The sequence below is a fragment of the Cryptomeria japonica genome, chromosome 7 (genome assembly GCF_030272615.1).
Source record: "Cryptomeria japonica chromosome 7, Sugi_1.0, whole genome shotgun sequence".
NCBI classification, from domain to species: domain Eukaryota; kingdom Viridiplantae; phylum Streptophyta; class Pinopsida; order Cupressales; family Cupressaceae; genus Cryptomeria; species Cryptomeria japonica.
In genome coordinates, this window is record NC_081411.1 from 404,711,864 (window position 1) to 404,733,896 (window position 22,033).

Sequence of the window (22,033 nt, forward strand, 5' to 3'; positions counted from 1 at the left end):
TCCAAAAGAAACCAAGCTTTCAAGAAAAATTTATGAAAATTTCAAATTTTCAGCACCGATTCCAAACGTTCAAGGCATTGAATTAGAATTGTTTTAATTATAGATGAGCATTAAGGGAATCCATAACTGAAATTTAATTGCTATTTACAAGTTAAGGACAAAGGAGAGTTTAGTGAAGAAGTGACTTTTAAGCTTGGGTTAAAAACCGTCATTCAATGCACAGCATCAAAATAAAGAAAGTGAAGGCTTTGAAATAATTAAATGATATCAAAGAGGAGATGCAGTTTTGTGAAGGATAAGAGGGCTAACTTTTTGTGCGAATGAGGTGTCATTTATCAAAGATAATTATGAATTTAAAAATTGAAGAAAATCTTAGATTAAAATAGTGGAAACAAATGCCAGATTATATGTATGAAACGTGGCACAAAACTTAGAATATGGTGGATGTACGGAAATGTAGATAGAATGGAGGATTAAAGGTCACATCTGGAAAATGAAAGAAGAGAAATTGTAACTCCAAATTTGGAGAGTAAGAGTCGGATAATAGAAAAGATTTTAACACCTGTTTGTTGGAGAAATTGGTGCCAGACTTGGTAACTAACAGTCAGAGTTTTCAATGCCTTAAGCTGAAGGAATAAGGCAGATTTATAAGATGGATTTCATTCAATATTAGACAGCAGAAGGATGTTGAAGCTGGGGAAGAGGGGTAGATTAATGAATGATTTTAATCCTTTTTGGCTGGGAGTTCAAAAGCAGATTTAAATAGACTTATTCATATATTTGACAGTAGAGAAAAGAAGGATGCCAAGCAAGGATGACAGTGAATAATTTGCAGATTTCTAACAGATTGAAGAAAGGATTTAAAACTCCATTCTTGCAGAGAAAAGATGTTGTGAGTGTTGCCATTATGGAAGGAGTTGTTATTTAAGGATTTAAAGCTCCATTCTTGCAGAGAAAAGATGTTGTGAGTGGTGCCATTATGGAAGGAGTTTGTTGTGTCCTTGAGGAGGAAAAAGCAAAATGCTGGAGTAGTTTGGTGAAATGGAACTTCATTTTTGGAGATTGGGAAGATTTGTGTGATGGCCATCTTTGCAGGTAATTTGTAGAAGCAAATTTATTTGTTTTGTATTTCAATTTTTTTCAATTATGAAGTTACTTAAAATAACCATGAGTTTTGTTTCGAATGTGTGGAATATTAAGATGAGTTGTGTTTGGTTGTAAGATTGGGTAGTTTGATAAGAACCCCCAATTGTGTCTGTATCATAATTGGTTTATGCTTTGGAGTGGGGCTTTCTACACATATCTCCTCTCATAGATTAGTGTAGAAAATGTATTGTGCATTTCTGTTTCCTTTCATTTGGTATCGGAGCTTGATCACCCTAGATCCTAGGTGTTAGAGACAAGGATTTTTTTATACAATCTTGATTTGAATGGGAGCTCATGCAAAAAGAGATCTTGGTGTAAGAAAATGACAAGCACGTCAAGTTTAGAAATGTAGAAATTTAATGACACTAACTTTGAAATGTGGAAGATCAAGATGGAGGATTTGCTCATAAATCAAGCTTTTTGGGTTGCAATATTTGAATCCAAACCAATTGTAATATCATAGGATGACAAGGATTTATTGGATGGAAAGGCAAGCAAACTCATTTGGCTTTGTTTAGCAGATCTCAAACTCTAGCAAAAATTGATGATTTTTACTAGGTTAAGTCCTTGTTTAATATGTTTTTTTTCGTGAGTGATGGTGATGGTGATTCCATGGCCAAGCACTTGAACCTGTTTAATACTAGTGAGAATTAATTGCATTTAGTTGGAATGAAGTTGGAGAAGGATCATTGCATGATCCCTCTATTAATTTTTCCAAATTCCTAGGACAACATGGTAGGAAATTGGTGCTTGATGGGATTGTGGTTGCCTTTCTCTTAGAGGGGATAAGGTTGCAAGCTTTCAAATTTACCAAGGAGGCATTAGTTGTTTGTGGAAGATTCAAGGAGAAAGGCAAAAAGGAAAAAGGAAAAGGAAAAGGAAAAGGGAAGAGCCAAAGTTTGGGGGACGCCTTGATTTCTCAAGAAGTCAAAGTATTGGAACTATGACAAAACTAAGCACTATTGAAGAGATTATGAGGAAAAAAAAAAATAATGATTTTGATGACAAGGTTGACAAATCTTCTCATGATGATGTGACATGTGCTGTTGTCATGGCCTTCATAACACATGTATCTAAGGTAGTGTGGTTGATAGACTTTGGAGCTTCCTTCCACATGACCTCCCATAGGGGTGGTTTTCAAAGTATGAAGACTGTGATGGTGAAAATGGGTACCTTGGTAATGACATGTTTGAGCATAGTTGGTTGTGGTAAAGCCGTGATTTGACTTTAATGGAAAAGTGCAAGGGATCAATGGAGTTTTGCACACCCCAAGTTTGGCATGAAACTTTTAATTAGTGAATAAACTTAGTGATGCGAGCATGCAAGTACTCTTTAGTAGTGGAGGGTTCAAATGGTTCGAGGGCTGTGCTATTTGTTAAGGATGTTTGTGTTGGCTCTTTGTTTTAGCATGATTCAAGCACTCTATAGTGCAATAGTTTTTTATTTTTAAAAATGAAGAGACTTGTAGAATTTTAACATTTGTTGTCGACACTAGCAACAAAGAGGATTGTTTCACCTACTTTTAATGGTTGTCCTTTCTTGGTACCTAAGTAAACTCTTTAGAGATGAAGTTACTTGTTGAGAAAACTATGCTATGGCACCAATGGAAAGGTCATATAGGTGGGAAGGTTCTATGGACCTTGAAAAAAAAAATCTACTTGAGAGATTGATTGATTGGACTCTTGAATTTGATTTTTGCAAACATTGCATATATGAAAAACAAAATCATTGTTCAATGTTATTCCGGTTCTCATAAATCTTTTGAGTTAGACTTGATTCATTTTGATGTGCTTGGCCTTGTTAATGTTTCTTTGATTTCTAAATCATTGTATTATTTATCGATTATTCTTCGAGATGGGTATACTTCCTCATAAGTAAATCCAATGTCTTTAGTTTGTTTAAGGATTTTAAAGTTCTTATTGAAAATTAGACTGGTAGAAAGATCAAGGTGTTGAAAATTAATGATAGAGATGAAATTTGTATTACAAATTTTTAAGGGATTCTACAAGACAACAACATAGAAACATAAGACAACTTCAAACACCCCTTAGTGAATTGGAGTTGTAGAGAGAATGAATAAGACATTGATGGAGAGAGATAGGGGTACTCTTATTAAAGTTGACTTGAAGCAAAAGTAGTGTTGATGTGTTTTTTATGCACAAAACATTTCAGAATAAAATAACAAGGTAATTTACCCTCTCTTGAACAAAATCACCTCAGATGCTAAGAATGAGATCAACTAAAATGATTCCAAGGTTTCTACATGTCAGGTCTTGACGAGTGGGTAAGTTCAGTGGTTGATGTGAATTGCTGTGTTTCACTTGGAGACTTACGCAAATGTTTGGATTATCATGAATGATGCGGAATAGGTGTGTTGATAACTTAAGATTTATCAATATGGCTCTGGATTTACTTCTTACTAAAAAAAATGACAAAAGGAATAGGGTTCAGGAAGTCTATTCTAATCCTAGGAATGTAGGAAATGATGAATGGGTCTAGTGGAATCAAACTAGGCAAGGTCTCACAATCAGGTATTGACACAAGCTTAGTGCAATCGTCTAAGGTATACTTGAAGATTTTCAGGCTATCACTATCAAACGTAGACACTATCCAAGTTGATGCTTGTCAATGGACGCGCAATAGTTGAAGTTATGAATTCCAGTTGACCACACAAGGCGCACTTACTAGCGGCAAGAGGCTAGTGGTATGGATTAAGGATTCCACACAAATAAATTCAACAAATCTTCCACTCAATCTAACATACATGAAAATAAATTCTAATCTAACTTGGAGGAATTGAGAACCATGAATGCAAATACAACACTTGAAGAGCAAAATCACCAACAATTGAACAATGATTAGGATTCAAATAGCTGCAGCATATACCAACAAATGACAGACAAGGAGGCATATATAGAGTCTCTTGCAAAATGGATGGCCCAGATTGATCTAAGATCAACGGCCGAAATCATGCCAACAAAACCCTATAATTGCCCTAATTAGGGTTACATAAAAAATGGTGCCACCAACATATGGCCCAATAAAAAGATACCTAGTCATCTAATAGGGAATCTTCTAGCAGATTCCTCCCTGCGCATTCTCTCTCTCCTAGCATACTCCAAGAATCTAGCCAATACTGAATCTAACTCCTCCATGGAAATGCTAGGCAAGGTCTCTTGTTGTAAATCAATCACATCCAATGAATCCGAGCAAGCATTCAAAGTGTTCTCCCATTCTAGCATGAGCTTCTGCGAATTATGAACATGAATCAACAAAGAGACCAAGTCATCTATCTGACTCTTCTTCAAAGAGTCCAACTGACAAAAATACATGAATTTCATCTTGTCTCTTAATTCGGCTAAGTGTAAACCCCTAGCATCACTAACATCAACACCCAATAATTTCTTAATCGAGGCAAGGATCTTCATCTAAATGTCCTGAATTAATCCTTCCATCTCCATACAACTCGATTGGGCGTTCTCATAAGTTGATTTCTTCACGGCTAATGCACAATACCAGCCGTGGAAATCATATTTGTCTCCACTGTGCACAATGTTTTCGCTGACCAAGGTGGAATTAGGAATCTTCTTCAATGCCTGGAGGCGTGGAATAGTCTTGTCTTGAATAGGCCGGAATTTTTCCCAAACTCCCTCCAAATACTGGATTTTGAATACGAGCCCTGTTGTCCTATCATATGCATGGACAAACTGAGTAAGGAAGTCATCCACCTGTTTTCTTGTGCTCTCAATCCACTTTTCCACCTCCGAGTGTGTACCTCTTGCTACCTCGCAGTGTGAATGTATTCCATGGTCAACTGCAATAGGGGAAATAAGGGTGGGATCTCCACGCCTTGTCCCTGCAATATACTCTCTAAGTCTGATATTCTTTTCTCTATACCTTTCTTTTTCTTCAACTGCTCTGTCTAACATCGCATTGATTGCTTGGAGGTTTTCACCAATCTCATGGAATTCCTATTTTTTGGATGTACGACCAAGAGCAACTGAAGTGATCTGGAAATCCATAGGAGTAGCAGTGTCCGCTGTCACGCCTGCTCTAGGAACAGCAATTTGTACAATCCGCATTCCTGTCTCATCTCTAGCTATGTGTGATAAAATCTCCGCTCTCTTGGGCTCCTTCTCCTTAGCACTCCTAGCTAGGTAGTCATCAATATCATCAATAGGCTGTACCTCTATCATTTGTTTACTTTTCTCCATGCTTCTCATCAGCCATTCAGGAATAGCGGCCATCTCCATACCATCATCGAGACATATTTCTTGATCAAGTCCTTTCAATGTCGAGATAACATCATTGTTATCATTAGGATTATTCCTGGTCCAATCATATACCTCATTTCCCAAGCTAACTTCCAAAAGGACAGTAGGGGATCCCGAGTGATCATCATTCTCCTCAGGCGGTGCAGATGTCGCTGTGGCATGAAATTCTTGAGTATTCTCCGGTAGTATCACTGTGTTGGAACATTGCTGAGTTTCCTTATTCTGTTTTGTTACTTCAATCACTTAAATTGATGAGACACTAGGAGGGGATGAAGGAATGATAGGCGGAATGATAGTCTCCTGTTTCTTCTTCACCTCGTCAATCTTCTTCCCTCTGGCCTTGACTTCTCCAGGCGTGTTCTTCCTTCTCTTGGGAGCTTGACTCTCTTCATCTACATGAATCTTGACATCACTGATAGTCCTCTGATCATCCTCGGAAGTAGACTCTTCCGGCTTCATCCTTTCATAAGTCAAGGGAACACCCATGTCAACTAATTTGTTCATCTGTATATCCACCCATGCACGGGAGAAATTCAAGACCTCTCTCATCAATATATTCAGGTCAATCTCTTCTGACTCTGACCAATTTGGCAATAGGATTGCCATCTTCATTTCATTCTCATAATGCAGGTGTGTACGATCTCTATTATCTAATACTTGATCAGGAATGAGGAAAAGTCCACAGTTCCTCATGAAATCCACTGACATTCTAGACCACATTCTTCTCTTCACTGCTTGCTCATCCATCAAGTTAGCCCAATAATCCTCTATGTCAATCGTATGAGTGAACTTCTCTCCCCTAACTTCACCTTTGCATATTAATCCTCTGTATGAAACAAACCGTGCAAGCAGGTATACTAGGTTAGAAGTCATGGCGAATAACTTGGACCGTTGTACATTCCTCAGCTAGAAATCCATGTTGTCACTTATAATCTTGGACCAATTCACTAGTGTTCCTCTCAGACAATCCTGAATGAAGTAGAACGTCCATCCATCAAATATTGCTCCCTGCGGCATCCCCATCACTCTGTTGAGTAGGAATATCAAATCACTATATTCCTCCTTAAAATCTATGCACATGAGTCTCTTGGGAGCCTTGGAAGGATGAGACCTAGGCTCAATCATCCACACTTTGTTAATTAAATTCTTGCATACACCCATCTTCTTCGTGTATCTTTCTACATGATCATCCTTGGTCACATCCTTCATGTCTGTCTCGTGTGGAATTCCGAACACCTCTACAATAGCATCTTCAGCAAGGTAGGCGATGACAATGCCCTTAGGACTCTTGATCATTCTTGTGAGCAGATCGTAACATCGTGCACACTCCAGGATCAACTCACTGCACTGTATAGACTATGGAAATCCAGCGACATGGAAAATGTCACTCTTCATAATATTCGCATATGCTGGGGAAGGAACTTGATCTCCGACTCCGAACATCCGACGTTGCATTTGGTCGAAGTCTAGGAAATTCATGTTTGTATCTGTGATCTCCTTCCATCTGGATGAAATCTTAAGTTCTGGATAAAATCCAGTCTCCAGCGTCTTCAATAGTTCTTTCCTTTCCTTGTATCCAGACTTTGACATCGCACCTGTACGAAGCTCAAAGTTAGACTTAGGAAAATAAATAATACTTGTAATAAAATTCCTGACTTTCTAAAGATTTAGCTAATTAGAGCATGGAGTCAGGAAAATGATCCATACACTTGGTAAATTTTAGCAATTACGTTCAAAGTGTGACAACACTAAGGCATGGAAACCTTTCATAAAATTCACTGATACCTCCTTATGCTTAGAAATATGCAAGCTAAAATGCTAAGGAGTATACCGGATTGATGATGACTAAGGAAAGGTGTGAAAGGTTGTGTTTTCGCACAATTTATGTCTGAAGACACCTTCTGCAGTCAACAATTTTGAAGACAATTTGAAAATCAGACTTTTAAAACATGTAATCTTAAAAAATGTGCATAAACTCAATAAAAATCAGTTTTATTGATGAAAACAATCATTTTCTGGAATGTAAGTGTGGCTGGTAAAAATTTAATTTTAGAGGACAAGTCTGAAAATTGGTTACTTCAGACTTACCAGCACCTTGCAAAGTAGTTAAAAATCCCTGAAAATGATGAAAAATGGCTAAGGAAACAACTCCAAGCAAAATTGCCAAAAATGGTTTGGTGGCTGGAAATGAAAATTTCTGAGGACAACCGCCTAACAATGGAGTTTTCAGACCTGCAACAGCAATAAAATGGTCTAAAAAATGCACAAAAAACTCCATAAAACACCTCCAAATGCTAAATGTTTAAGTTGGAATTGACTGGGCAATAAAAACTTAAGTCTGAAAATTAATGGCAGCCATTAATGGAGGTCAAAATTTGAAGCAAACCTCAGATCTGAAGCGAATCAGCAGGCTAGAAATGATGGCAGCCATCAAGAATGCACGAAAATCACCAAAATGTGGCACCAAATCACCTCTCCAAGCAAAATCGAAATTTTCCAACTATGGCGCTGAACTAAAAAAAATCTGAAAATTGTGACAATGGCAGCCTTGATCTGCAGCAATGAAGGTCTGAACAACAAGCAAAATGGAGGAAAATATCTCCCAAGCCTCCAAACATAAAATCGCCAACTTTCACCAAAAAATGCCAAATTTGGAAAAATTGCCAAACTTAGCAAAATCGAAATTTTGAAACTGGTCTTTAATGGCAGCCAAGGGGAATAGATCAGCAAGCTGAAAAAAATGGAGGAAAATAAATCCTCAATCCCACACTTCACAAAAACGCCTTGCTAAAAAAAATCACCCAACTTGGAGAAAAATCGCTTTCATGGAGACACCTGGCAGAAATAATAATAAAATAATGCTAAGGCTCCTCTTTTATACTTGCTTTCACCTCTCACTTTCACCACACAAGCAATGTGGGATAAAACACTTGCTTAAATACTTGCCTAGTGAAAACCTAACTTGCTTCTAGAAGGTTCAAACATTAAATGATTATTGCAAGTTATTTAATTTTGCTTTTAAAATTTTAAATAATCATTAATAATTATTTAAAAGCAATTAAATGGAGCTTATTTATTAAAATATTGCAATTTAAATCTAAAATTAAGCTTCCAGGGGAAAATTGATATAGGTTGGGATTGAAAAATCCTTTTAAAATCATTAAAATCGTAAAAAATTCCCTACAAGGGAAAATCAATCCGTGCTTGGACAAAAATCCATGCACAACTTCATCAAAATGCACACAAAAAACCTCCCAAGGGGAAATCAATATGAGCTTGGACAAAAAATCACCCCTAGGGGAAATTCGATATCAGTCTGGACAAAAATCCACACTCAAAACTCACTCAACTTGGAAAAATACTCCCTAGTGGAAATTCGACCTCAGTCTAGATGAAAATCCAGACTCAAAACTCTCCAAAATATTCCTAGTGGAAAATCGACCTCTGTCTGGATGAAAATCCGGACAAAAATCCTTACAAAATGCTCTCAGGGGAAAATCGATCTCTGTTTGGATGAAAATCCAAACAAAAATCCGCACTTAGTTGTCACAAAAATCCTGGTGGAAAATCGACCCAGGCATGGAATCATCCTCAACGTTGTCCGCACTTCAGTCTGCACTCCAGTCCGCACTCCTGGTGGAAAATCGATGGCAATCTGGATAAATCCTAACACTTAGCCAAATTTTAGCACTTCCAGGGGAAAAACGACCTAGGTATGGATAAACAGTGGGGGAAAATAGTAGCCAGTATGGATTTCAGGGGAAACCCATGTGGAGTATGGATTTTGAGTGGGGGAATGGGTTGGGTAGTCTGGATTGTGAGGGGAAAAACACCTCTAGCATGGACTTTGACCCTTTAACCCTTGGAATAAGGATTTCCCTTAGGATTTTATCATTTTAACCACTCAAAATCACTTAGAAACATTAATTTTAGATTGGACTTAGACTAATTTTCCAAAAATATGAGTGAAACGCTAGGAAAATATTGGAATAAAGTGTGAAACCAACTTAAATAATACCTTAGGAGCGAGAAAACAACTCCAAAAGTTTTGTCGAGCACGAGAAACACAAAATTGCCCACTAAGCAGCTAAAACCCTAACCTAACAATGCTAAAAGATGGCAAAGAGGGGGGTCCCCGTTAGCAATGGGGCGATGTGTGAAAAGGTCACAACAAGTAGTAGCTATTGCATGTTAGTCAATTAACAAGTCTTCTACATCATTGCTTGTTGATAAGATTCATCGTGGAGGTCTATGCTTGGTGGAGTTGGCTTGGACGAGAAGTTCTAGGTAGAAGCAATTGTTACTACATGTTACCTAATTAATAAGTCTCCTACCAACACTTATTGATAAGACCCCTATGGAGATTTGCAGGAGTAAAATCCCTCATTGAACATCTTTGTGTATTTTATTGAGGCATATAGTCATGTGCCTAGTGAGGAATGTTCAAAATTAGATAACAAGGCAATAAATTGTATCTTCCTTGACCATGGTGTTTGTGTGAAGGGTACAAGCTTTGGGACATTGCCGTCAATAGAGTTTTGTAAAGAATGCCTATCTTTCTTTTATTTATTTTTACTTCAACTTTTTTAAATTTTGTTTTCGTTTTTTTTTTCAGGTTGAATATAATATAATATAATAATCATATTATACTTATAATATATAATAAAATAATATTTAATAATTATAATATTAATATAATTATAATGTGTTTCTCTCTCTCTCTCTATATATATATTATAGTTCGTGCCAAGCATGAATACTAGTGCATTCATCAAGTTTTTTAAATGTCAAAGCATAAATCAACGAGAGTGGAGAATTATAATAGATTGACTAAGTTTTCAAATATTTATATTTTTCAAATTTATTTCACAATATTCAAATTGCTTTATCTATTATTCTATTGTACAATAACACTCTAAAGTCTTATTATTATTAGTATGATGTAATCTTTTGACTATTTGTTGGATTTTTTATGGCATTTTCATAATATTAGTTTAAATATTAATTACTTTAGTCCTTTTTTTCCTTCTTTGGCTAGAGGCAAAAATTGACAATTGAAGCAATTTGACTTTTAATAATAATTTAAAAAATAGAAAAAATTATACAAATCAAACCTATAAGAAAGTTAAACATGTGGCATTAGTTAACCCATTTAAATAATGATGATATTATATATAATAATCAAATAATTAACATCTAACAATGTAATATAATTTAATATATATTAATGTAATAATTATAATTATATAATAACTAATATATAATACTAACTATATATAATTAAATAGTTAATAATTATTATATATAATAGTAGATGTTACTAATAATTAATATTATAATAAGTATTATACATATATTCCTGGCAAATAGTGGACAAGGGATCCACTCCCAAACATTAGATCTTGCATCAACCCAAAAATAGTTGTGCTACAACAATTTCACACTATTTTCCTTTTCTTTGATGCTCTTAATATTATTTGAAGCTTTGGTTTTGATGGAGGGGATTTCTTTTGTTTCACGTCTGTCCATCCCTGTTTTGCCTTGGAGAGGTCTGATTCATGGCTTTTATCCCTTATTAAAATTTCTTCTTTGCACATGACCACTTGATCCACAATATACTCTAAGGAGACCTCATGACTTTTAGGTTGGGTGATTGTACCATTCATTGAGATCAAAGAGACCTCAAAAATACCTGTATTTGCACTTTGTTCTTGGAAGGTCTCATGAAGTAGATCAAACAAAGGTTGCGCACATGGCTTAGGATCGACTTCATGAAGTGCATGTATGGGAGCTAGATCATATGTCGTGTTGGGTGGAATGAGATAATGTTGAGATTTGATCTCAGCCCACCAAGTGAGCTGATTGTTTGGGGTTGAATTAGCGCTCACATGACCATACTTCTTTCTACATTGGGAAGTAGAGTGATTGGTTGAAAACCAATTCCTACATTTGAAAACAATTTTTCATAATCCATAATTTGTCTCCAACTTCTATTACCTACCTTCAAAGAAATCTTTGTTGTAAGCCCTTTGGATAGATCCATTTCAACGCATAGGTGTGCACGTGTGGAGCATTCGTAATGGATTATTTCTTTTTAAATGCTGTGATATTTGCCTAGGCCATTGCCATTGCCAATAGCTCTCAAACACTCAATTTCTCATAATTGTAGGGGGTGTAAGGTTATCACACCCAAATAAAAGAAAAGGTGGTCTCAAATCGTGGATTGAAAGAAGAGAGCCAAGTGTTTAGGCATAGGAAGTCCCCATGAAAAACCTATGGGTCTGTATTGAGAACCAATTCCTTGTCTATTGGCCAATCAAATTCCAGAATTAAAAATCCCGTGGCACAAGGGTAAATGCTGTTTTCCTCTTATAGATAATCCTGTCAATCATTGCTAATCCCAAGTGTGAAGAATATGTAGACTCAGATAAGTTCTCGTGAATCTACAAATGAGGACATGATCTTGGAGGTATTCCTCTTTGTCGTAGGCAAAATTGTGAATGCAAATTTCCAGAATAGAAGTTGATTGATGGAGGAGCTCTAGTGATAAGAGATGCACGACGGAGAGGATTTGGTAGCAGGGGTGCAAAGATTTTTTTGTGAGCTAAGATGTTTCACTCCTCATCCAAATCATGGGTTTTTGGACACAATGTCACTTTGAAATTTAATGGAGGATCAATTGCTTGTTGCAAAGATTGAACCCTGGGGCATGGCGAGATAGGTATTGTAGTCAGGGAAAAAGATTTGCGTAACACTAAGCTGTGAGAAACATCTTGATTAGATATAAATTTCTCCATCCTTGAACTGGAAGAGCACAACCTCAAGGCGCTTGACAATTGTGTGCAAGGCCCTAAGTTGGAGCCTAAGATGCCAGCAACAGATGCAACATGAGCAAGGGAGTTCGCTTTCATAAAAATGTGAGAAACATTGTGGAGGAGCACAATAATGCAAAAGATATAATACTAATTTTTTTTTTTTTTTTATTGGTAAACGACAGAGCTAGAGAAGTTTATATTAGAATTAATATTCCAATTACATGGATAATATCAGAGGCCTTAAGGCAAAGAAACCAAAATAGACAAGGAACAGAATCCCCAAACAAACCAAAATCATTCCTTAGCAAAAAACAAGAATGGGCTTCAGAGCAATTCAACAACATCCTAGCTGCATCGAGAGTTTAAGAGTATAAGAATGCAATATCAACCTTTCTGCCTTAAAGTCTAGAAGTATTGACATTGATATTGCATAGACTTTAAAAGCTAAAGAAAATTGTCATCTAAAAGCAAAAAAATTCATATTTGCTAAAGCCTTTCTTCAAATGCCTACCCTACGCTTGAACTCTAGACCGAGCACAACCCCTTCCTCGCGGACATGCCCTGTTACTACCAGAAACAACCAACTGCCCACGACTGCCTTCTTGAGAAACATCACTACCCTTGCATCTTGCAGGGAAACAATCATGCTGAATTTTTGGAGGGAGGAATCCATTTAATTTGGCGAAATCTCTGAATTCATCTTCCTTGTCATGATCCTCAGGATTATCACCCAACAATTTCCATTTGAAAAACCTAACAATCATGGCTACAAAGGACCTGTGATGCATTAGAGTAGGGCCTTTAAGGTCCAGGAGAAAAGGGTAATAATTGATAGTTTCTGTCAGAACTGAGAGAAGAATCATATCCCTTGGATGAGGAAGCCCAGTGCCAAGGATGTCATATTTGAGAATTGAGTCCAGACCTTCCAGCATATCTTCTTCGAACAGATGAGAGGTTAAGGTGAGCACCTCCACCTTAGGAACCTAGGTATCAAGCAATGAAGCCACAAATCTGGAAGAGATATGAGAATTATCTCTCGGATATTCCTTTTTGCTGAAGTGACCATGACCCAAAATTATCTTGATTGCCAAAATTACCAGAGGTTCCCAATTCCTGAGAAGTCTTTTTAGTCTCTGATCAGAAATTTCCTTAAAGGAAATTTGGTGGCTCGAGTAGGACAACAAAACTGGAGTGTCCGCCCCAAAACAAGAAATCAGATGAGGGAAAACCTTTCCTATGAATCCGAAGGGTTCTCCCATTTTAAACAAGAGCCAAAGAAGCACGATTTCTTGGCAGCTGAAAGAAAACGAGGGAGGAGAAAGACAACTAAACAAAACAAGGTAGCTGAAAACAGCCTCGACTTGGGCAAAAATAACTGCTTCCGACATTCTCTCTCGTACCAAGCTTCATTAATGAGAAATGCCTTGAGAAATAAAGCTCAAGGGAAAAGGTGGCGAAAAGCCGTAGACCAAAGTCTAGATTTTAAAAGAGAGGACCTCTGAACTTTGCCACAAAGTCATCTCGAGCTTACCAAACCATGATGGTGGCATCCTCTTCACCTATTACGGTGACCTCAGCAATCCTTCTTGAGACACGCCAAATCCGAACAATTAATGATGTTAGAGACATCCAGCTTAATAGTAACTTTCTCCATTTATTTAGTAGATGACTTGTTCAAAAAAATTGTGACTAGGCTAAAGGAATAATGCAAATTCCATGTCAGCAGCTCCAGCTCAAACATCTGAAGGATGGGTAGGCGACAAAATTTAAAAAGAAGATAGCCGTTAAGAGGTTACCAAATCAAAACATTCAAATACAAATTTGAAAATCCAAATGGCCAACCGATGGAAAAAACAATTAATATTTATTGTTGTTGAAAATAGACCCCAATGAAAACACCGAGGTCAATCAGAATTTAATTCATCTGCCCACCAGCTGAGAGTGATCCCATCAGAAGCAACCTTGGAGAGGACATTTGCGTCAGTGTTAGCTTCCCTATAGATATGCTTACAGGAGAATTCAAATGTAGAAAGTGTCACTAAGATTTTTTCAAACAAAGCTTTCAACCTCCAATTAGGGGAGAATGCGGTTCTAACTGCATTGATGGTGATTTTTGAATCCCCTTCAATTTCTAGATTCTTGATTCTTCGTTTAGAGCACTCCATGCGACCTCGTAAAAGAGCCTTGAATTCTGCAATATTGTTAGTGTTCAGAGGAATAGGAATACCTAGCTTCCCTTTGACAACTCCTCCGAAGTCTCTAATAATACATCCAATTCTAGAAGCGCCTGGATTCCCTTTTGAAGCCCCATCAAAATTTAATTTTAACCATCCAACTTTGGGAGGTATCCAGGCTGCATTGACTTTGTCAATGTTTTTCTTCCCTATAAGTGAAGGGATTTTTATGCCATTCCATCTTAACTTGGCTCTACTATCCCAATCAGTAAAAACTTTATTCAAATCTACTGTGAGGACTAGTTTGCTATTAATATTTTCAACAATGGAAGCTTCAAATGAGGAGAGGACTGATTCTAATTTCCTTGCTTTGTTATTACAGAGCCTTGTTTTTCGCTTTTTCCAGATTTCCCAAACTAGACAGGAAAGAAGCATTTCCCATAAAGGACTGGGATTGCCATCTTTGGGTCGAATTGGCCACTCTTGAAAGAGTGTAACTATATCATTTGGAAGCGCCGTGATCCAGCCAAGCTTAGCACATAACCATCTCCAACACTTTGCTGAAAAGGGACAATTTAGGAGAAGGTGGTCAACTGATTCCTCATGAGCTTTACAAAGAATGCATCTAGAAGGACCTTGGAAACCCATCTTTCTGAATTTCTCCGCTGTAAGAATTTTCTTTTTAGTTTCTAACCAAGCAAAGATGCCAGCTTTAGGAATTAGCTTGCTGCTCCAGAAAAGTTTATGTGGGATTCCCAGATCTTCAGAGGCACCTTGATTGGCAAGGATGTTATATCCTTCCTTGGCACTGTAATGACCTGATTTTGAAGGAGTCCAAATCAGTACATCTTCTCCCTCTCTGAAAACCAGTTGCCTGTCCTTTATGACCTCAAGAAGTTGGTCTAATTCATTGGGGGGAAGGGAAGACCATTCAGATTCTTCCAGCCTCAACCAGGAAAAGAGTTATCCCCTGGAAATTCTACAGTCCCTGACATTAACCACCCAGTGTTGTCTAAGCCAGGCCCTTTTGGACGGAACAGAAATGAGGGAATCTGAGCTTGGATATCCTTCCTAGGAGTGTTCCCAGAATAAGCTTGATGAACCATCATGAACATCCCAAGAGATTATTATATTCAATTAATTTACAATAATAATAATTATTAATATATAAATATATATTAATTATTATTAAATATATTATATTGTATATGAATCAATTCTAATTTGACATATCTTTTTGTTTGTTTACAAAACCACTAAAATATATATCTAGTTTTTATTACATGCAATATTGTAATTATATTAATATAATTAATAATAATTATAATATATTAATATAAAATATTTATTATATATATTTTTATGATCAGTTCTAAGAGGACTGCACCCTTATATTAAAACCAAAAATGCATAAACATTACAAAGGTTAACAGTATGAAAGCCACCTTCCCCCTCCACCCTGAAAACTACCCCAACAAAAGCAACTAAACACCCCTATGAACAAAATGGTGTTCCAATTCTGCACCTACATCCGATACACAACATCTATCACCTAAAACCAGCTCCCTTGTACCAAAAACGGAGCACTATTTCACAATAGAAACACACTATTAAAGCCCATAATCTACAGCATTGGGCTAAAACTGTGTATATTACTTCACAATATATAAAAGAAAACCCTTTTACCCCTTTATGTTTTCCCCACACCGTGTTCATGTCCATTGTCCTCTAGGTCTTCCTGATCTACCATGAACATTTCGTCCCGCATGCACTGTGATCAACTTCCACCGCTTCCACTTTCGCATCTACCTCTCAGCCAACATCGACACCTGCCCAATTTGAAGTACCACCCATGTCTGTCAAATTCTCCTCCCTAATGTAGTCTTGGAGCCATCCCAAACCACCTCCGGGACCAAATTTAAAATCCATTTCAGTAATAGGACACTTCTTTCCACTGCAGCTGGGAATTTTGGAAGAGCCATGAGATCTTTTGCATAAATTAGCAGATATTTCTTTGGCTCTTGGCCCCTCGTTGAATGATATTGTAGTCCCTTGGAAGTGGGATCCTTTTGTTCGCCTCCACTTTATTTAGAACATCTTTCAGCTCCTCCACGTAGCTTTTACAAATTAATTTTTTGCACAACACCTCAACCATTTCTTTCAATTCCCTGACATTTAACAAACACACCAAAAAGATCGCAGAGATATCAGAGTTCACCCTATATCTATGGTTTGTTTTCATGAATTCCCTGTCCAACACCATCTTAACTGCATGGAGGATTAGTACATGCCTGGTTTTGAAATGCAGCCCAACCTTTTCTTCGTCACCTCCTCTAAGAAAGCTATCTGCCTCCGCTGGCCTATGAGCCTCACTAGTGTGTCCATTGTGTCACTGTTTCAATTCTTGGTGAAATGCAGAAATGACCACCTAGATGTAGCTTTAAAAGTGAGTCTCCTTCGCATGTTTTTCTCTTGAAACTTGAGAGGCACCCTTTCTATTTATCATTAAATGATCACCTCCAACTAATTTCAGCTCGGCTTCGAATGATGTCATTAAATTGTACAGCTTTCAAGAGTGGGGAAATCTATGTACAAAAATCCAATAATAAATCTGGTTATTATTGTAGTGCCACGTTAGCTTCTGCCACATTTTTGGCCAAGTCATCAGCCACTTCATTACCCTCTCTATAAATACGAGACTCTGAATTCTTCAAATTTCTTATATATTTGCTCGAGTCATTCTCTCAACTTCCAATTAGGCGTCCATCCTTTTCGTGTAGCATTAGTTGTTAAAAGAGAATCACCTTCGAAGTGAATTTTCTTTGCTTCCTCCTTTTCTGCACATTGAAGTCCTATTAGATCCGTTCGGAATTGTGTCTCATCATTTATCCCTGCCCCTTATGATTTCTGATCACACATCTTGCCCCACACTCACCGGGTTTACCTTTCGTAGCTCTATTGAAGTTGATCTTCACCCAACCCTCCTATGACATCATCCATCTAAGATTAGCAATAGATTCAATTGAAAAAATCATTATTATATTATTCTGTTATAATTATACAATAACATAATTAAATATATATTAATATTACAAATTATTTTAATAAATATGTAGTGATTATAATGTAATTATAAAACTCTCAAAAAATGTAATTATAAAATATTAATGTAGTAATATATATTATATTTAATTATATTATTATCATATTTTAATTATATAATTTTGTTAATATAATATAACACGATTATAATATAATAATAATAGATTAATTTAATGTAATTATTATATTTTTAATTATAATTATAATATAATAATATAATATAGTTATTATATTATTGTATTGTAATTTGTTATTGTCAATAAAATAATTACAATAATAGTATATTATTTTTTAATCCGATTTTTTTCTCTTTAAATTTTGAGTTTTTTGATAGTATTATAATTTTGATTTGTCGATTATTGAGATGATTTTTGATGCTATGGGAATAACTAACGACAACACCAGCTTTAGTAGAACCGAGATGCCCTTCAAAGTGCCATCAAAATTCAGAGCTGAAGAAGGCAACTATTAGCAGTTTCCAATTAAGATTGCACTTAATATTGTTCTGGATTACTCTATAAACAGGGAAATGGCTATCCAGCCCTCTAGGATGTACTAATATCTAAGTTAGTCTCATGCACCATAATTTATGAATTGGTGCATCCTAAGAACTGAATAGCCACTTCCTATAAACAGGATTGAAAACCTTTTAAAGTTAATATCATCATTAAAAAATATTTTTACACAACTGGTTTATTATCTGCCTTGAAATTTTCTTTTTCTATCCGTGAGAGTATGGTGAGGAACTTTCAAATCCCGATTGGGGAGGTAGAAAGGTCTCTTTGTTTAAATTTTAGAGGCATAGTTAGATATTGCTGTCACATTTTGCTCATAATATACACTCTAATCTGTTCTGCCCAATTCAGTTTCCCAAAGGTAAAATTTACTTGTCCAGCCATCTCCTTATTTTCTGACTTTGATTTTGATATCAAAGTTTTGAATTGCATGCTTGTAGGTGAGATTGGACCTTCTGATATTCAACAAAGCATGGACATTACAATATTACTGGACACTGCTAAAAAGCTATACCCCGAAATGCCAACAAGGTAACTGCATTTTTCAAGACAAAGAAACATCGTGATTGAGATTTTAATTCAAGCTTACCAACATTCTAAATGCTTCTTGTATCTTATTTTGGCAGTGTGATAGAGAAAATTAAGCTTTCCCTTGGTGTAACGTAACAAAATTATCTCAGTAGCAATGCAGTTGTGTGAACTATTCGAACATTGTTGGAGGTCCATAGTATAAGTCCCTATTGCTCTATACGGTTCTGAAACTCTTATGGTCCCTTTTTGTTATCTCTAATACCTATGATCAAACTCCAATTCTAAGAGTCTTCAGATTGTATTAACTCAAACGAGTTTTTTGGCCTTTTTTAAAGTTGCCTTTTTTTTGTCGTACATTCCTTATAATATAATTTTTCAATTTATGTCTTTAAAAAGGTAAGATGTTATCTTGAATGAATGTTTCATCTAAGTTCTTCCAAATTTTTAGCGAGCAAGCTAGAAATTTGTTCATTTTCAAATGCTTTATTTAAAAGCATAAATTTATGTAATTCATCTTTTATTTTTTTGACGTATTTCAAAAAGTACAAATTGAACTGTTTTCAAACCTGTATCAATAATATCTTGTAGTATCTTAATAGTTTCGTTTGAATCTAAATTTAAATATTTTATTAATTTCTTTTCTAGTGCAACTGTTTGAAGCATCTCTTAAATAAAACAATGTCAAAATGAATTGTCTTGAAAGTAAATAATTTGTTGATGTAAGAATTATTATGAGTTATGCAAAAGATGTGTCAAATTTTTTTCAGATTCAACGTAAATCCATATGGATTAGATGTAAATGTATCCTTTTGAGATTTATCTTAATAGTCCTGAGACAACTATTCAGTGAGAATTGTAATACATTTCTAACTATAATTTTATCAAATCTGAAGACATTTCATTATAATATTTAACTTAAGACTCTACGTCTAATTTAGAAGATAGAATTTATTTTGATACTGATATATTCGTAACTTAGAGGAGCTGTCTCAGATTGGGCAATCGATAAGACTGTGCACTCATATTATGCCTACGGTCTTGCTCGCTAGGAGCGAATATCTGATTGCTATATCTGATTTATCTCTTTAATGTTTGGAGGAATTGCTGTGTCTGACATATACAATTTGTTCTATATGCAACCGGTCTTGATACTAGCCGAAAATATGCTCTATTGCATGACTTCTCTTATGCACAGCAGAGTATGAGCTGATATAATATAAGTTATCTGTCAATAGAACGTCAGATATGACCTCTACAAGTTAGATACGTCTGCTAAGGATCAACTGAGTCGTTATATTCTTCTGATGATCACCGATGCTAGGATTCTTATCAACGTTAATCTGATTAAGTTCTGATAATAACCTGATATATGTAACTGAATTTCTGATAATAATCTGAACGCTTTTCCTGAGTATGGGTCTTATAAGCATGCGGTTTAGTTTGAGTGGCGCTGTCCCTGAGCAATTGACTTAATGTTCATGTGTCCAAAACCATGCTAATGGTGAGTAATATAACACCACTACTTGGTAGATCGACGGCTCTATGAGCACTCCTTCATTTCAGTATTATTATTTTGAACTGACAAAAATTTACCTCTGATACCATTGAAAGGATGCCATTAGTTAGAGGAGACACCTCTCTTCTTAATCGAACCTCTTCATAACTATCGGTTTGCTTCCAAAGAACATCGAATATACTTTTTATCATGACCGCTGCATAATTATCTGCAATCGTGTTATCTTAAGCAATTGCTGCCACCTTAACCAGATCGGGTTTGGACATAATCGATATTGAATATTGTAATCGCTGTCTTCCATGCTGCATGGAATTGCTGATTATTTTTACTTAGTAATAAGTCAATGTTCATAACTAATCACGCGATCATTCTTTTGGTTTGATAAGGAATACCGAACAGTTTGCTGCTGCCAACTATCGATACTCACGGGGATTATATTGACTTTAGTCATAGCGTCCTCAGTGATGATATTAATCTTTACTTCTCGTAGTCGCTCTTGACTTGATCGCATATGTTGCTGGATTAATATCTGACCTTGTCATGGGATCGGTTCGATTATGTCGTTCATCTTCATTGGTTGTCAATCATCTTCATTATGTCGACTTCTCATTGCTGGCTGTTGTTCCACGATGAAGATTACACGATCTTCGATCAAGTTCTCTCCTATCACAGGGTGTTACCTAACTTGATAATTGAACTTATGCTGATTGTATATCGTTATTATGTCTTCCCGAAATGCAATGCTAATGTCTTCATAGTCATCGGATGTATGTGACCGAATGTGAATGATGAATATGTTTTCTCATAAGCTTGATTATCTCAATCCTTCTTCCAGGAAGGTGGTCTTCTCACTTGGTATAAGAAATGAACATGCTACTTATTATCTTCTCACTTGGTATAATAATGAATGGATGTAATGATCCTTGCCATGATAGTGTATGATAGTGTTGATGTGTAAAGGATGGGGACATCACATTAGACTTAACAGAGTTTGTCTATGCTATAATTGAAATGTCAAAATATTTAATGCCATGATAAACAGTTATGGCAAAATTCTGCCTGAAACTGTGTAGAAGCTAAGTTTTTAGAACATTCTAAACAACAGATGCAGATCCATTTCAATTCAAAGGTCTCTAAATGTGTGGAGAAATCAATAATGAGTAAATTTTGAATACTAGGAAGAATTTTGCAAATGATTATGCTAGTGGGAAGTGTGCTAGGATCTTTGGGCATGTTGGTTTTTTCCCATTGTCAAACTCACTAATCATGATCAAAAGTTCAAATAATAGTAAGGTAGGAGGCCAACGCAGATACAAATAAAGTGTTGGCAGTTTTTTGAAATGATAAAATTTGGCATGTTAAATTGAGAGGAAGATAAATACTTGAATGCTATCGACCGTGACAAATCTGATGAAGAGTGCAACTCTAAAAGATAAAGGTGTTGGGAACTTCCTTGCCAAGCAAAAATTTATCGCAAGTCTTAAGAGTAACAAATCTAGAACAAAGTGAAAGGTTTTGATCAGTGATGATTTGACTTGATTAAATAATGTTTCTATCTTTCATTTTATACTTAAAAACACTTCCCTCACATTATAAGCTAAATGAAATAAAACAATTTTAAAAGGGGATTTTTGAGTGTACTAACATTGAAATAGTGTCTCAATAAAATCTGTAATGTAAATAAGGGTGACTTTTGTCTTAGCATCCTTTTAAAAGATCTCGAAACTCAAAAATTCCTTAATCTAGCTACATCAAGTGTGAGAGAGAGAGAGTGAGAGAGAGATCATTAGGCTCTTCTCCTTTTCTCCTCATGTTGTTGATGGATCGCAATGTGATCCAACATAATTTGCCAAAATAAATCCAAAGGCTAGAGATTCTCACTTTTATTCTTTGTATCAATACCTTTATTTCGATTAAAAAAGTGGTGTTAATGCGTGTTATAGATTTTATTTTTTAGATT

At 35.9% G+C, this 22,033-nt stretch overlaps 1 protein-coding gene across 5 annotated transcripts in view; it reads left to right on the plus strand.

Annotated features, from left to right (window-relative positions):
* The window catches only part of LOC131053387 (uncharacterized), a 207,984-nt gene extending 188,870 nt beyond the window's left edge, over positions 1–19,114 (plus strand). For all 5 annotated transcript variants that reach the window (XM_057987989.2, XM_057988007.2, XM_057987993.2 and 2 more), the window contains 2 exons: positions 18,467–18,557; positions 18,653–19,114. In XM_057987989.2, the coding sequence (XP_057843972.2) occupies positions 18,467–18,557; positions 18,653–18,692 (131 nt within the window). In that variant the 3' untranslated portion in view covers positions 18,693–19,114. The remainder of the gene's footprint in view (positions 1–18,466; positions 18,558–18,652) is intronic.
* The last annotated feature ends 2,919 nt before the right edge of the window (positions 19,115–22,033 follow it).